The sequence below is a fragment of the Dermacentor albipictus genome, unplaced genomic scaffold (assembly GCF_038994185.2).
Source record: "Dermacentor albipictus isolate Rhodes 1998 colony unplaced genomic scaffold, USDA_Dalb.pri_finalv2 scaffold_17, whole genome shotgun sequence".
Lineage (NCBI taxonomy): Eukaryota > Metazoa > Arthropoda > Arachnida > Ixodida > Ixodidae > Dermacentor > Dermacentor albipictus.
The window spans coordinates 3,087,037-3,104,271 of NW_027225571.1; the positions used below are offsets into that span (position 1 = coordinate 3,087,037).

The 17,235-nt window shown below is 46.6% G+C and overlaps 1 protein-coding gene across 2 annotated transcripts in view; it reads left to right on the forward strand.

Annotated features, from left to right (window-relative positions):
* LOC139051981 (sodium-coupled monocarboxylate transporter 2-like) overlaps window positions 1–17,235 on the forward strand; it is a 154,723-nt gene that overhangs the window by 84,813 nt on the left and 52,675 nt on the right. For both annotated transcript variants that reach the window (XM_070529046.1, XM_070529045.1), the window contains exons 5-6: window positions 7,960–8,117; window positions 8,208–8,348. In XM_070529046.1, the coding sequence (XP_070385147.1) occupies window positions 7,960–8,117; window positions 8,208–8,348 (299 nt within the window). The remainder of the gene's footprint in view (window positions 1–7,959; window positions 8,118–8,207; window positions 8,349–17,235) is intronic.

Consider the following 17,235-nt stretch of genomic DNA (forward strand, 5'->3'; position numbering starts at 1 on the left):
TGAAACCTTCGCCTCTCGAGGTGCCTCCCCTCCCCGTCTTGCGGCCATGGACGCGGAGCATGCCAGAGGCCCACCTGGCCAGAAGTCATCACGGCTGTCAACCGCAAGGAAGCGAGTTGGCTCCACCAGCGACACCGAGGACACCGAGCTGTACTCTATGTCGGAAGACGACTCATCCGACGACGGCTTCATACCCGTCCGGAGTAAGAGGGCGAAGAGAAAGACCGCCAACACAGCGCCGTCAACTCCTGCGAGCACTACGACTATGAAGTCAAGGCCTGCGCGCTGGCCACACGTCATCATCTTTATGCCGGAAGAACCGTCAAGCAACCTACGGTTGCTGAACAGGCAAGCCCTATCCATTTTTCTGGAACGTGCGGTGCCGAATCAAATTAAAGACATCAGAATAAACCCACGCAAGAATATACTCGCCATAGACGTGCACAACGCGAGTGCGCTTGGAACACTTCAAGAAATCACGGAGCTAGGCGGAATCAAAATGCGCCCCTTCATCCCGATCGACGACACATCGATAGCTGGTGTAATTTACGACATTGACACTGCCATTCCCAATGATGATTTACCTAGCCTCATCAAGCCGGCAAACGAGGGCACGATCATTACGCAAGTGCGCCGTCTTGGGAATACGCGCTGCGTAAAAGTAATTTTCAAGGGGGATTGCATACCATCCCACGTTAAAGTCGGACATTTTCGACATCCGGTTCGACCATTCATCCAGAAGCCGCTTCAATGCCATCAGTGCTTCAGGCTGGGACACGTCAAGGGCGTGTGTCCCAACTCGCTACTGTGTCCCCGTTGCGCTGAACCTCATGCAGAAGAGACCTGTGGTGCCACAGTTCTGAAGTGCGCCAACTGTGGCGGCCCTCACGTAGCCTCGTCGAAGGACTGTCCCCGCATCAAGAGGGAGCGCGCGGTTCTTAAGCAAATGGCCAGAGACAATTCGGCCCACAGGGAGGCAGCCGAAGTAGTTCGGCGTCGGCGTCGACGTCGACACCGTCGTACGTCTTCAAAGAAGGCGCATGCGCGAATCGATACTACCCGCTTCACTACAGTAACACTTACTCGCGCCGCGAAAGGGCCTACCACTTCCACGAGGGAATCAGATAAGACTCTTTCTTTAGAGGAATGGCCTGCGCTACCGAGCCGCTCCCTTGCTAGGGAACCTCAGAAGGTCACGGCCCCACCGGAGCCTTCTCCGGCCATTGATGATTCGCCTAAACCAGATGGTCAAGTCATCTCGGTGCTACGTTCCCTCATGGAGGCTATTCGAACGATTTTAGTTGAGATGGGGACACCGTCTGCTCGAAGCGCACTTAAAGTGCTGGACGCCTTAAGCCCAGTGCTTGAATCCCTCAACTAGAAAGATGGCCACCCATACCCCATCCTTCCGAAAAGAAGTCAAGGCAGCGTCCGTCATGCAGTGGAACGCCAGAGGGCTAAAATCACGAATTTCAGATTTCCGTCAGTATGTGTACACCAATGTGTTTCCACTCATTGTCATTTGTGAGCCCAACTTGTCGAAACCAATCCGACTGTCAGGGTACGAATGTTTCGTGTCCTCAACAAATAGTGCATGCAGCAAAATCATCGTTTTTGTTCGTCGTGAACTCACCTATGTTTTGCAACCAATTGCGCCCCACGACGACAATCAGTACATTTGCATCACAGTTAAAAAGAACAAACTCTTGTTTACTCTCATAGGCGTGTATATATCGCCTTCCAACAATTTCGACACTAGAAGATTAGCGGATATCTTGAGTGTTTGCCCCGCCCCATGGATCATCATTGGAGATTGCAATGCACACCATCCAGCATGGGGAAGTACAACGACAAATGCAAAAGGACGAAGATTATCAAACATCGCATACAACTATGGCCTTACTCTCTTGAACGATGGTAGCCCCACCTTTCTTCGAGGCGTGTCATACGGCAGCTGCCTCGACCTTGCTTTCGCCTCCGACTCTCTCGCCAGATGTGTGAAGTGGTTCCCAGATATTGAGACACATGGGAGTGATCACATTCCCACCTATCTGAACATCAAAGGCTTGTCGTCTAGATCTGGCCTACGGAATACCATTCGGACGGTTCAATGGGCCAAGTTCAAATCTGATATGGAAGATGCCTGCAGCGAGGGCCTACCCTCTGGGTTAGAACAAACAATTAAAAATACGATGCGAAACGCCACTCGCATGCTGACGATCTCTTACACGCGGAACGACTCCAACATAGAATTAGAGCGACTTCGCGCACTTCGTCGCCGGGCGGAACGTCGATATCGGCGTACAAAATCAATCCATGACCTTAGGGCAGCCAGGAGGATACAAAAGAAGATTCAGCGTCGAATGGATAGATTAGCGTCTGAACGTTGGGCAACGTTTTGCAAGACACTCGACCCCCGCAAGCCGCTATCTCATATTTGGAAAACGGTGCAAGGTCTGTGTTGCCTTCCGGAACAGCGTTTTCCCTTCAAGGCGCTCGCGCTTTTCCAAGGGCGGCGAGACATCGATGTCGCAGAAGACTTTTGTGCGCGGATGGCAGACCAAGTGACACGTCCAGACCCTCCAGCCCGAGATGACGTCCCCCGTTCCCGTGATTGCCGCATGGACCTTCCTTTCTCAATGGAGGAGCTCGAGGCAGCACTAGCTCTCTGCAGGCGCTCATCATCTCCGGGCCCAGATGGTATATCATACCGAGCCTTGTGCTACCTCGGAGAATCCGCACGGATAGCACTATTGAGTCTCTACAACACCTCATGGCAGGAGGGAAATGTTCCTGACGAATGGAAAGTGAGCCGCCTGGTGCCAATCTTGAAGCAGGGCAAATCCCCGCTAGAGCTCGCCTCTTACCGCCCAATAGCGTTGGCCAGCTGTGTAGGAAAGATAATGGAACGGATGATCTTTGGCCGCCTGGAATGGTACCTTGAATACTACAAGATTTATCCGAATTCCATGGCTGGTTTCCGACGTGACCGCTCTTCCATCGACAATGTAGTTGATCTCGTTTCTTATGTCCAGCACGAAAGGTCCCGTAAACGTTTATCTGCAGCTTTATTCTTAGATGTGAAAGGGGCATACGATAACGTATTACATGAGGCAATTCTCGACGCTCTTGTGACGGTGGGCCTAGGTGGTCGAGTATTTTTGTGGATCGCAAGTTACCTTTCTGCAAGATCATTCTATGTGTTAACCGACGATGGCCCAACTACGCGACGCTATACCAGCAGGGGCGTTCCTCAAGGCGGTGCTCTTAGCCCGACGCTATTCAACCTCGCTCTTATTGGACTTGCTGAACACTTGCCAACTACCACCAAAATTTCAATATACGCAGATGACATCTGTGTCTGGACTTCGGCAGTCACACGTCCTCAGGTACGTGCACGGCTTCAAAGAGCGGCTACTTTGACAGCGAGCTACTTGTGTGAACAAGGTCTGAGCATATCGCCAGAAAAATGCGCCCTAGTAGCATTTACTCGCAAACCAATGACGCCTTATGTCATCTCAATCAATGGGCGGACCATTTCCTATGTCAGAACCCACAGATTTCTTGGCGTAATTATCGACCGAGACCTCAGTTGGAGCCCACATGTGGCCTACATGAAACGGCGGCTGACAGCAACCTCCCAGTTGTTTAAATACTTGACAGGAAAGACGTGGGGGATGTCAGTAGACGCAATGCTGAGACTCTACAGAGCTCTCTTCCTCGGTTTCTTAAGATACAGTCTACCTGTACTGACCAACACCTGCAAGACAAATATTCGTGTTCTGCAGGCAGCACAAGCTCAAGCACTCAGAGTTTGTCTTGGTTTGCCCAGATGCACGTCAACTGAGGCAACTATTGCGATTGCTCGGGACCATCCAATGCAAACTCACATCACGGTGGAAGCCCTGAGAACGCATATCAGACATTTTGCACGTGCCCCCTATCACCACCTTGCAACACTACCTTCAGACAGGCACCAAGCATCATTCTCTAAAACTATCGTCAAGTACAACGACAAACTTCCCTCGGGCTTCACCGCTCCATCTAAGCCACCGATAGCCACTTGGTGCCTTGTCAGCCCCACAGTCCATCTCAGCGTACCAGGAATCGGGAAAAAGTCTGAGCTGTCGTCGCCTGTGCTCAAACAACTGTCTCTGCTTCTTCTGCACGAGAGGTACGCGGAGAGTGCACATATTTATACAGATGGTTCCACAAACATCCAGTGTTCGTCCGGTGCTGTGGTCGTCCCAGCAAGAGGTATTACCATCAGCTTTAGGACTGACCACCCAACGACATCTACATCTGCGGAACTAGCTGCTCTTCGCGCTGCTCTTAGTTTCGTCAATCGGGAACCACCTCGACAATGGTCAATTTTCAGTGACTCAAAGGCAGCCCTCCAATCTGTGCTATCAGCTCTGCGTCGCGGGCCATTCGAACAGCTCGTGCTCGATATTAGATGCCTGCTTCATACATCACATGAGAAAGGACATCACGTGACGTTTCAGTGGCTGCCAAGTCACTGCGGCGTCATAGGAAATGAAGACGCTGATAAAGCCGCTCGGACAGCTCTTGAAGACACAGAGGAAGAGGCCATACCACATTCGCGGTCCGACGCAGCCAGCAGACTTCAAGTGCTTGCACGGGAGATCACGCTCTCTCTATGGTGCACACCAAGCAGCCAGACCAACCGCAGCAATCATCAACACGACCTGCCCTCATTGATGCGTCTCTGTATGCCAACTGGACTCCGCCGAAGTGAGGCCACCCTGCTTTATCGCTTATGGCTAGGGGTGGCCTTCACGAAATCCTACTCGTTTCGCATTGGAATGGCCGATAACGCTCTCTGCAATGCCTGTCTTTGCGAGGAGACGCTGGAACACATTCTGTGCGACTGTCCTGAATATAATGTTCAGAGACAGTCCATGGCATCTGTTCTAGCGCACCTGGACAATAGACCATTGTCAGTTGCAACCATTTTCACATATCGCCGGCAGAAGACATCGCAGCTGAAGGCGACGAAGGGACTACTTCGGTTTTCGAAGGATACGGGCTTGGACAAGCGGCTGTGACAGTGATATCGCGTACTGCGCAAGAGTGACGGACTGTAACTGACGATGTGTTCGCTGTGTTATGTGCTCTCTCTCTCTCTCTCTCCTCCCATCTTTCATCTCCCCCATCCCGCTCCCATGTGTAGGGTAGCAAACCGGTTAAGCGAAACTGGTTAACCTCCCTGCCTTCCTTCTCCACTTTTCCTCCTTTTTACATACGGCTCGTCTACACCCTGATTCCGTAATGCCTCCATGACTACTAATGTTTCGACTGAATCAAACGCTTTCTCGTAATCTATGAAAGCTATATATAAGGGTTGGTTATATTCCGCACATTTCTCTATCACCTGATTGATAGTGTGAATATGGTCTATTGTTGAGTAGCCTTTACGGAATCCTGCCTGGTCCTTTGGTTTACAGAAGTCCAAGGTGTTCCTGATTCTGTTTGCGATTACCTTAGTAAATACTTTGTAGGCAATGGATAGTAAGCTGATCGGTCTATAATTTTTCTAGCCTTTGGCGTCCCCTTTATTATGGATTAGGATTATGTTAGCGTTCTTCCAAGATTCCGGTACGTACGAAGTCATGAGGCATTGCGTATACAGGGTGGCCAGTTTCTCTAGAAGAATCTGCCCACCATCCGTCAACAAATCTGCTGTTACCTGATCCTCGTGATCCTCATTCAAGCGATAGACCCGGGTTATTCATCGAAGGCTTGAGTTGTACCTTATGCCACGTCTTATGTACCGAGCAGCCCTAGGCTAAGCTGCGAATATCGAACACCGTTAGCAACCCTTAGAAATAATTTTTTCGAACTCTTCTTCTAAGCCACTTACCCCCCCCCCCTCCTCCCACTGTTCTGAACGCATCACTGCGTGTTCCCAGAAGTCGTGCCGCAAAGAGCTAGTGCACTTGCGAAATATTTCGCCCGCAGTTACGAAAATAGATAAAGTTGCCGTTCATTTTCTCATGCTATAAGTGGATTCCTAGTACTCATTGGTGGGTTAGTCTTTTCAAACTGAACGATTTCGGATCATAACACTTACGGCCACTTAGCACAAAATGGAAATAAAAAGGGGTGGGGACAAGGTTAGTGCAAACTTTCGACTGTTTATTTTGCCTACAATGAAGTGCACGAGACCGGGTGAACATTTTCAAGTTTATGGAATTTTTAAAAATTGCCTATCGCAGACAACATAATTCTGGTCAGTGAATTGACTCATTCGGAGAGGCACACTATAATTACAGGATACAGGCAACTAATTAACAAAAATTCACTAATTTTTCTTCTTTTACAGCACTTACTGCAATTTACGAATTGCAGCCAGCGAGTTTTCGAGGCGTATTCACTTGAAATGAAATACCAGAATTACCCTATTTTGGAGATAAGCGCCATCAACCTTTCCGTAAAACTGCAATGTTGCGCCACCTTACTTTTTAACGAGACGCTCTTTTGTGTGTTGAAGCAAAAAAGGGACTGGAAGGCCCATGTATTTCGTCCCAAACATTGGGAAATATTATCTCGAAAGTTGCGTCATCCTAGAAATTGTTTTTAAGTGAATACGTCTCGCAAGCTCACCGGTTAAAATTCGTAAATTGACACATGTGCCGCAAAGTAATTAAATAACAATTAGTAATTTTTGTATTGATCGAATATGTGTTTTGGTTTCTCGTGCTACTAACGTCCGCCTCGTTGAATAATCCAGCTCAACAACGAGAATCATGCTATTTGCCACAAGCGATATTTAAAAATTACTGAACACTTAAAAATGATCACCCCGCGTAGAAGCACGCAGTGTACAGCATACAAAAAAAATATTGGAGGACGCTTAAGCTTCGCCTTTAATAGTGGAACGCAATAGCATTTAAAGATTCCCGACAGCTTCTCACGCTTCCCGGCAACTGGAGCGTATGTAATCCTACTGTTTACCTGGAAACGCTTGCCGCGAACGCTATGTACGAAGCCGAGTTTGTAGTGCAACCGCTGCCTCTTGCGTGGGACGCGATGTGGCGGAGGCGAGCGCCAGCTGGAGTTAATGCAAGGAACCGAGCACGCCGCCACGTGGTCCCCAAGACGCCCATGGCGCCGGGGCGCGCAAAATGGCGGATGCCGCGGCCGGTCTGTGCACGCCGCGACCGTGTTGTGTGTGTGAAGGAATTTCTTTCAGTTTTTGCGTAAAATAATTATGTTTTCTCGTATAGTCAAATTACAATCCAGAGCTATCGTATTTTTAGTTTGTGTGTAAGTCACAGTTCACGATTTTTCTACGTATTTTAGATTGAGAAATTAAATTTGTTTAGTCAATTGCTTGCGTCACATGCAAGGCCTGGGTATATGTAACTCGAATATCGTCTTTATGCTGCGATGTGTGACACCAGACACCAAATTGTTTATGGCAGGCTTTCCTTAACGCTCTCGCGAAAAAACTACACGCGCATCAGGCTCGGGATAAATTGTATTTCCGAAGGAACAAAAGGGCAACTGACGTGTTTCTGATGCAAGGTCTCGTGCACGACGCACCTCGCTCCTTAATACGAAATGTATCTGATACTTCATGTGCCGCAGTCATCCCGCCACTTCTACCCGGAATCGTCATCTAGTATAGTCGTGGCTCACACTGATGTACGTACTGTACATTGCAGCTCGATGGCAAATGCGCTCCATTACCCTCGATCCTCCAATGTTTTCCGTGTAAGTGTTTTGTTCGGATGGCGCTGTAATTCCGGGTGTTGACCTCATTTTTAAATGTGGTAAATACGTTTGCTTCGCGCCTAATATTAAGACTATCAGTTGCAACTGCAATCACGAACGTCGCGGTTCATAGAAACTTGAAAAAGTGCTATCATTCTGTCTTCACTGCTGCCTCGCATTTGCTGTACGGCGTTAACAATCGTGACCACCACTTCACAGGGAGGAATGCGAGGAGTCGTGTGGACCGACTGCGTTCAATCCCTGCTCATATTAATGGCTCCTATCACCGTCGTTACCAAAGTAATCTACGACTCACAGTATCAAGGCGAGCGACTGCGACCAGCAAGTGACTTCAACATAAAGGAGTACATATTTGAGTAAGCGTTTTCCAATGTCATCATATTTCAGAGTTTTGAATAAAATTAGAACGAAGATAACTCTTGCGTTTTCTCCATTTATTTGACCAGTGGCAGCCTGGACTTTACAAAAGACGAGAACGTCTGGGCCTGCACGATTGGACTTTTCGTCCACAGCTTGTTTCGCTCGGGCATGGACCAAGTAGTCGTCCAGAGGTACCTCGCCGCCAGAAAACTCAAGGAAGCTCAAAGGTGCGATATGTCAACAGTAAGCTCCCCCGTTATGAATTGTTATGTTATAATTCATAAAAAAAACATTTACAGCGTTGAAACGACCCTAAACAGAAATGTAAAGGTTAGCTAGCCTAATAGAGTGCATCTCTGGTGCAACCAATCTTTGAGAGCACATGTTCGACCTGCTAGAAAACGGCGTAAAATGAAAGATTCGTTGGGACATGTCACCTAATTGTCGAAGCACGTTATTCTGACGCCAGAAATTATAGCGTGAATTGGCTGAATCTAATGAATTGTTGATTGCTAAAAAGCAATCCCACGGGATTCTAAATTAATGTAATTCATAGCTTGGAAAGTTTGGTGCATTTTTCTCTGAAAAAATAAACGCAGGAAATGCGCAATGTATACCGAAATCGATAACAGTGGAAAATTACTTCACTGCTAAAAGGTTGAAATAGGGAAGTTCGTCCTTAGATTATTCATTTCTCGTCGAATTTGCAATCGGTTTTCAGCCGAACAAATGACGAGTACATTTGGGCAGAGCAGTCTGCTCCTTCAGCCCGACTTGGTGTTGGGCTTCATCATACCTACGAACATTTCATGACTCCGAATATAGACCAAGACACCTTAAGAATCGGGACTTTATTATTATTTTTATCACTAATTCTGCCAACTGCTTCCCTTAAAGGTAATTTGCTTTAAGCAGTAATAGCGTCGAATGCTTCTTTTTGTTAATTAGCATTTCATGCTGCGGCTGATGTCGCTTTAGTAATGCAAACGTGGTTGGTCCGAAAGAATTCCACGAGTGGCAGCATTCGTTTATTTGGTGCCCAATGCTGATTTGGCGCTATTCTTCATCTTATAATCGTTCTCTTGCACTTCTTGTTCTCGTTCTTCTGGTTTGACACAAATGATTATTTAAGATTTTTCTTATGTATTCGTGTTTCTATGACTCTTGTGCCCGTGCTTGCGAATATTGTGCTTGAAACGTGGCACTCATGAGAAAGCTCATGTACACCTGCCCAGGAACATTTACATTTGTGAACTCCCAGGAACATTTGCTTTGTACATAAAATTTGGAAACGGAATCACTGTTTTTTTTTCTAATCGTAGCTTCTGCATGACAATCTCTGAACACAATTATTATGTCAGAGATGTGGAGAAGCCACCGCCAGCTATAGCGCCAACATCTCTTTAAATATAGCGCTTTGAAAAACACTGCTTTAGCTCACTTCATCTTACTACTCTGTTCTCTCGATAAGACAGCAAGTCTCGGATGCCTATGCATTCATTCGCTGTAAAGATGCCAATTTTTTTTTTAGACGGCAGTGCAGTCTGGACACAATTAAGGCAATAAAATTTAGGCGGAAGCCGTCCAATCCACACGAGACTTCCTGGATCTGTTATTGCATCGCCTGAACAGGCACGCCTTTGTAGCGACAGGCAACTTTTAGCACATGGGCGAGTGCCAAAAGTCTCGCCCAAAGGGCTGGTCCCAAATTGCGACAGCGAAAAGAACCTAATGCTTTTAGCTGCAGGGAGTGGTCACCCTTGAAGCTGAGTCAGGGAGTCCAGAGAAATAAGCAGCTACGTTTGCAGATTCACGGGAGTTATAGATTAAGAAGAGCATAGTCCTCGGTTGCATACATTCATACAGCTGCTGTAAAGGATGAGAGGTGCCGACACTGAGAAAGAAAATGCGCAGAGCCGCTGCAATTTAAAAATTGTCGGGGAAACGCATTTAAGGAGTAATTTGTACCAAGCGTCGAGTTATTCAGCAGTCCATACTAATTCACAACATTCATGCTCCACGTACCTTGTTGCATGCAAATATTGATGCTGAACTATGAAACATAATAATAACTAATTCGTCATACATGAACATAAGGAAGGCATGATTTGTCAGAATAGTGTATGTTCAGGCGACAATGTATTGGTTGGGCTTGTAGCTGGTTCGCAGCTGGTAAGCTGCTACCATCGAACACTCGCGTTTCTTTGCCTTACGGTACCATGAGGGTGCACCTAGTAGAAAAAAAAATATACTAACGTCGCGATATGGCAGGATTGTTGCTATTTGGTGTCGATAGGCCGACGCAAAGCGGCAGGAATGATTGGCTCAGTTCGTCTCGGATTTTATTTCTGGGGTAACTGCTATGGGCCCCGTAATTACAATGCGTCTCCCAAAATGGAGTTGTGCTTAAGATCAGGTGAAAGCCTACAGAGTGACAGTGGGCGCATAATTTAAGAAATTGCTGCCGTTTATTGAAAAGCGTAAGCCGAATTTACAACAGATTTCGTTCGTAAGTTTCGTTTTCAATTAGCCGGCCACCTTCTCCCATAGTACGTCCAACATCTCACTATTTTGTTCTTATTGCCTAACACCTTACGTTATGTGCACATTGCATAAATCACAAATTGACAAATAGCGCGACAGTAAGCAGTAGCGCAGAAAGTACATGTAACAAACGTGCAACGCTATGAATAATATACGAGAACATTTTCAAAGATATCCGCGTTACCGCGGGAAAGGAAAGAAGAGCTCGCTGTCACCAATGGTAACAGCAACATCCGGTAGTTGGTGCAATTCTCATACTGTTCTTACGAAAGCATGGCTTTTTGCGCGAGTACGCTTAGAAAAATGTTTTTGTGAATGGTCATTTATTTAGTTTCAAGAGGCTACATGAGTTTAGAACAAACTAAGCCTCTTCACCCGTATTACTACCAGTTGAGTTAGCGAGAGCGCGGCTTTTAATACAATGCTCATCGTACAGATATTCTGTACTGAAAAGAAAAAAACACAGTTTTCACACTATAACGTTATGATATGCAGCAGTCAATCCTGTATTTGAAGTAAATATCACGTGATTATCACTTCCCATTCCATCATCGGCTGTGGTTGTTGATCAGCTGACCATAATAAATTACACATATAAGATCTGGATAACGAAAAGATTCTATCCCAGTTCTGTTCCTTTCCGCCCTTGTCAACGGCCTGAGAGGAGCCCCGGCTGCGCTATCACCACGATTTAGCGGTTGTGAGTGGTGTATGAAAAGAAAGGGCTGGAATCAAACTAAAGTAATCGCTACATTATACCGGCCTAGGCCTTTTTCTACTTGTTTTGCGACGAGTGTGCCATTAGCGTTTTTGTGATGATCAAATAGGCTAAACGATAAATTTTTACGCCATTGGCTACTAAAATGCACGTTGTCTTCGATGTTAAGCTTGCAATTATCTTCAAAACATTTTGCAAACGTTCCTCTGCATATTCAAGTTGATACTGGTACAGTAATTTAGCCATGCGTCGACAAGGTAATACTTATTCTAAGAATCACTCACACGAAGCGAATTGCTTCCATGATAAAACATTATGAATTTAAACTTCCCTTAGAACGTATCAGTGGCGTTTAATGTGAATGTCAACGCGGCGCCCAGGGTGGAAGTGGCTTTAAGACCGCCCGGCGGCGCCGACAAAAGGAAATGGCTTAATAAATACCAGCAATGGGAACCTTGTTTTGTTCTACAATCCTTCATATGTCGGCACCGCTGTGCAGTCGGGCACTACTTCGACCACGTGCACCGTGTTGCAGCACATACTGAATAAGACTGCACATTTCCATGTGGTTCTACAAAATAATTCTGCTACTTCGCAGCGGAAATGAGTTTCACGCAATAGCTCTCGTGTACCCATGTCTCCTTTATTTAACAACTTGCTTTTAGTGATTGTCTGAAATGTTATTTTACACGATTGCAATGGAAATAACTGGAAATAGCACTGTCCTTTTTTTATGCTCGTATGCATATTTTTCACTTGATGTAGGAAATAGATGGGAAAACGAAATCGGCTAACAATAATCTACGAACATTTCTTCAAATCCACAATTCTGATAAAATAGGCACAGCAGAAGCCCAAATCTATAAGATGCCATGCGGCACAGCCATTTATTTGACGACATATAACACACGACGGGTTAGTATTTGCAGTGCTTTGTTGTTGTTTTTTTTTTCAGTTCGCAAGCGCAGGTGTGAAGTCTTCCGGTGTTATTCCCTTCATACCATAACTTTCATTGTGCTGCAAGGGCAACACGTATCAGCGGCTGTTATCTGAATGCAAGATTATGTTCGCGAACCTCGGGTGCTTTGCAGGAAGGCTCGAGTTGGGCAAAATTCGGTATTTCCGCGAGCTCTGGCGACACCCTTAGATGAATGAGGTAACGGTATCGTGACAAAAAAGTCAACCATCGGAATGCCTCTATTCTCATTTGCTTATCTAGATTCACTCTTGGGTTATCTTCACTTGGGCGTTACCCCATGGGTGACCGAAAAAGGAGTGCTTTCTTTCATTTGTTTATCGTTCCATATATTGTTATTAGCTGTAAAAGTATTACCTGTGCAGGTGTGTCATAGAAAAATGTTTTCTGATTTACTTTTATCATGCACTTTATGGTAGTTTATTAGCATTTCGAAATGTGCAAGATCTGGGCTGAATGTTCTTTAAAATAATTTGCAATTTATTACATTCTGCGTTGTACCGCGAGGGAACGATGGATAGATAGACAATGTCCGAAAGAGGAGACTTGACCGTGGCGCACCCCAGGAAGACGAGGCAAGCAGCTTGCGCCGGTTGTGTAGATAGATAGCGGGGTAGTCACGGTATTGCGATATTGCGTTGATAATAAGCGGCCCTGGCGCGTAACATTGCCCAGGCTTCTGTGTTTGAAACGAAGAAGCAGCGTGAGCAGGGTGCGCTCGTGTGGACATACGTGGCTTTATCTCAACATTTTATCGTCTGTTGCTTTCATGTGTTCCGCGGCATCTTTGTTCGCTGACTTCCTTCGAGCAAACTCAAGCGAGTGAAAAACTCGGGGCATCCTGCATGGCACCCCTGGGCCCACATTTGCGAAAATTTTGTTACGATAGAACTGGGGCGCTATAACGTAAAACTATTCCAAACTTTTCTATTCCATTTCTGCTATCAGCTCTCCACGATTGGCCAAAAACTTTGTTCGACCACGCCCACGTCACGTGTCTGTCACGCGACGTCACGAAAACCGTGATACCTCCCCATCTGATATGATGTATACTCACTGATTATGCATGATTTGACAGAAAAAAAGAAAAACAGTTATTTCTGATTCGACCCCTTTTCGCCATTAGCCCTCGGCTATTGGTAAAAAGTTTTCGGGCTGCACCCACTTCACCTGCCTATCTCGCGACGTCACAAAACCGCACAAAGTCACCGCGTCAAAGTGACGTGTACGCGATAAAGATGCATTAATATGCCGAACAAAACTGAATTTTCTTCGGAATAGCTGCAGGCTGCCCCGTTCCGAAAGGAATAAAAGATGGCTGCCGCCGATCGCTGACACGCTGGCTACTCGCACCTGCCGGAAAGCATGGTGCACTTGCGTATAATAAAACATCTTGCGTGGCCGTGTAACGTTTTCGAGCCTTTTCGGCACATTTACCACCTCATTCTGCCAACTCTTCTTTGCTGAGGGGTCAGTTTTAGTGTTATTCTTAAGCTCCCGTTGCATGCCGGCGTGATTTTCGACCAGCCACCACAAGCTACGCCATGGCTGGTTTTCGACGTCACCGATGTTCTATCGATAACGTTATCGATCTGGTAACCTATGTTCAACACCAAAAGACGTGTAAGAGGTTATCTGTCGCAATGTTCTTAGATATAAAGGGAGCCTACGACAACGTTCTTCATGACGCCATACTTGAAGCATTGGAACCGGTGGGCCTAGGCGGTCCATTATATCGTTGGACTCGCGGTTATTTACATAGGCGGTCTCCATTTCTTAACACTGAAGCTGGCCCAACCTCGCAATATTATACGCACCATGGAGTTCCACAAGGTGGTGTCTTGAGTCCCACGCTTTTCAACCTTGTACTCATTGGTCTCGTGGAACGACATCCGAACACAGTTAAAATTTCAATGTATGCCGATGACATCTGCGTGTGGGCATCTGGTGTGACACGGCCGCAAGTACGCGCCAGGCTTCAAAAAGCTGCCACGTCAACATCGGCTTACTTAAATGAACAAGGCCTCAAGATCTCGCCACAAAAATACGCATTGGTCGCGTTTAGCCAGAAGCCAATGAGATCATATGATGGCTCTATCGACGGTCAAAGCATACCTTATGTCAGGACGCACCGATTCTTAGGAGTAATCATCGATCGCGACCTCTGCTGGAGTCCTCATGTGGCCTACCTAAAGAAGCGCCTGACGGATATCTCTAATGTGTTTAAGTTTCTTGGAGGAAATGTCTGGGGTACTTCAGTACATGCAATGATGCAACTGTACAGGACGCTCTTTCTTGGGTATTTGCGATACAGCTTGCCTGTGCTGACCAACACCTGCAGAAGTAATATCCGTACACTCGAAAGCGTCCAGGCCCAGGCACTTAGAGTGTGTCTTGGATTGCCGCGGTGTTCGTCAACGGCTGAAACCATTGCGATTGCACACGACTTCCGAGCCAAGACCCATATAGCCATGGAAGCTCTCAGAGCACACGTAAAACACCTTGCTCGAGCCCCTGCCCATCATCTAGCCTCACTGCCAGAGGATCGACCACGTGCTTCCTTTTGTGAAACAGTCCTGCCCTATCGTGCATACCTTCCATCAGGTTATACAGCTCCAGCGAAAGTTCCGTTTCCACCATGGTGCTTGGCTCAAGCAAAGGTTCGACTTATAGTACCAGGAATACGAACAAAAGCCCAACTCTCGTCTCCAGCACTCAAGCAGCTTTCACTGCTCTTGCTGTACGAGACGTACAACGAGCATCATCATCTGTATACTGACGCTTCAACCACGGTGAATGGGTCTGCAGGATCAGTGATCTTTCCTGCAAAACGTTCCACCATAAAGGTTCGACTCTCTCACCAGACTACATCGACTGCCGCGGAGCTTGCTGCTATTCGTTGTGCACTTCGTGTAATTTCTGAAGAACCACCCAAGAAATGGAGCGTGTTCACTGACTCCAAGGCTGCTCTTCATTGTTTGGTTTCTGCCTTAAGCCGAGGACCCCACGAACAACTAGTTCTAGAAATCAGACTGCTGCTTCACCACCTCGTCGAGCAAGGACACGACATCACGTTGCAGTGGATTCCAAGCCACTGTGGCATAATGGGCAATGAACTTGCCGACGCAGCAGCATGATCTGCACATAAGGAGGGCTTGCAAGACTCCATTACATTCTCAAGAACAGACGCTGCAACGAAAATTCGAGTGCTTGCAAATGAAGCCATCAAAACTTTATGGAACACACCAAGCTTAAAGCATACACGTCTACACCGACTGGACCCATCCCTTCGACTTCGACCCCCATCTGGACTCTCTCGACTAGAAACAGCAGTACTTTGCCGACTGTGGCTTGGTGTCGCCTACACAAGATCCTTCGCCTTCCGAGTCGGTATGGACGACAGCGCGGCTTGCAGACACTGCGGCGGCGAGGAGACCATCGAACACGTGCTCTGCCACTGTCCTCAATACAGCGCGCACCGGCTGACACTAGCGACCGCGTTGGCACGGCTTGACGACAGGCCACTTTCAGAACAGTCAGTTTTGGAATGCCCACGTGAACTGTCGTCGCAGCAAAAGTCGGTCAAGGCTTTGTTGACTTTTCTACGTGACAGTGGCCTATTAGAAAGACTATAATGACCCCATTTCTTCCCTTTTCATATTTTTTTCTCACGCTTTTATTTTTGTCACGCCTCTTCGTTCCGTCTTTACTTCCCCTTTCCCTTCCCCTAGTGCAGGGTAGCAAACCGGAGGTATTAAGTCTGGTTAACCTCCCTGCCTTTTTCTCATTTGCATCTCTCTCTCTCTCTCACCACAAGCTAAGTAAGGGAAAGCCGACCAATCGCAGGCGCCGGCACCACCCTCTTCATCCGGTTATCGATTTTCAGTGCACTGGCTCTGCCCCAGTGAATCCCTCTCCACTTTAGCGTTCTCCTCGCTTCTTGTCAGCCAATTAGATACGACAAGCCGCTCAGTGTAGGCAATGTTATTCGTTTTTCAAGCAAACAAAAGTGACCTCCTATGAACGAAGAGAGCGTTTGATTGGTCTGTTCAGACAACGCTGCGGGTGACCGCCTGGTGCTTGCGTCGGTGGTTATGCAAATTTGACGTCAGGAGATTCGAATAGAAACATATTGGAATAGTTTTACGTTATGGGGCCCCTGTTCCTAAAAGCGGGTATCAGTCAATCGTGATGACGGACATATAATCAGCATTCACGGCCTACCAATGGTAAACAGCTCGCGGAGGTGGCGCGAAGAGATAGCCGCCCTGTCCGCTACTGCAGTCGCTACAAGTTCTTTCGAACAAAATGTTATTTGTTTATTTATTTACTTATTTGAGTACCCTAAGGCCACGTTAGGGCATTACATAGGGGGGACGAAAAAGGTCATGCGTAAGTGCCATGTGTACAATGCAAATAATATAGGAAGACATTAGGAGCAAAAAAAAATTGGTCTAAACTCGAACAGAAACAAAACAGAAAAAAAAGAAGAAAGAAAAGAGAAACAGAGTTCATACACTATTTGGTAGCGTGAAAAACGCATAAGAACTTAAAACGCGATGGTGACGACCAGTACCCGTCAGAACACGAGCTTAAAGATACAATCGAATGATGATTTAGGCAAACAACCTACTGAAATACATATCAGATTAAAAGGAATCAATGTTATAGAATACCAAGCACGTAAAAACACTATATAAACATTCAAGCATATGTGGGTTCAGACAGGTTGGTACACTCTAAAAAAGTTAGCAGCGCTGCGTGAAATGGTGATTCCGTAAGCGAGACAATGTTTGAAGATAGCGAGTTCTATTCGGCAATAGACAAAACTAGAGGCGAATTTTGATGAGCGTTTGTCCTGGCAAATATAGATTTT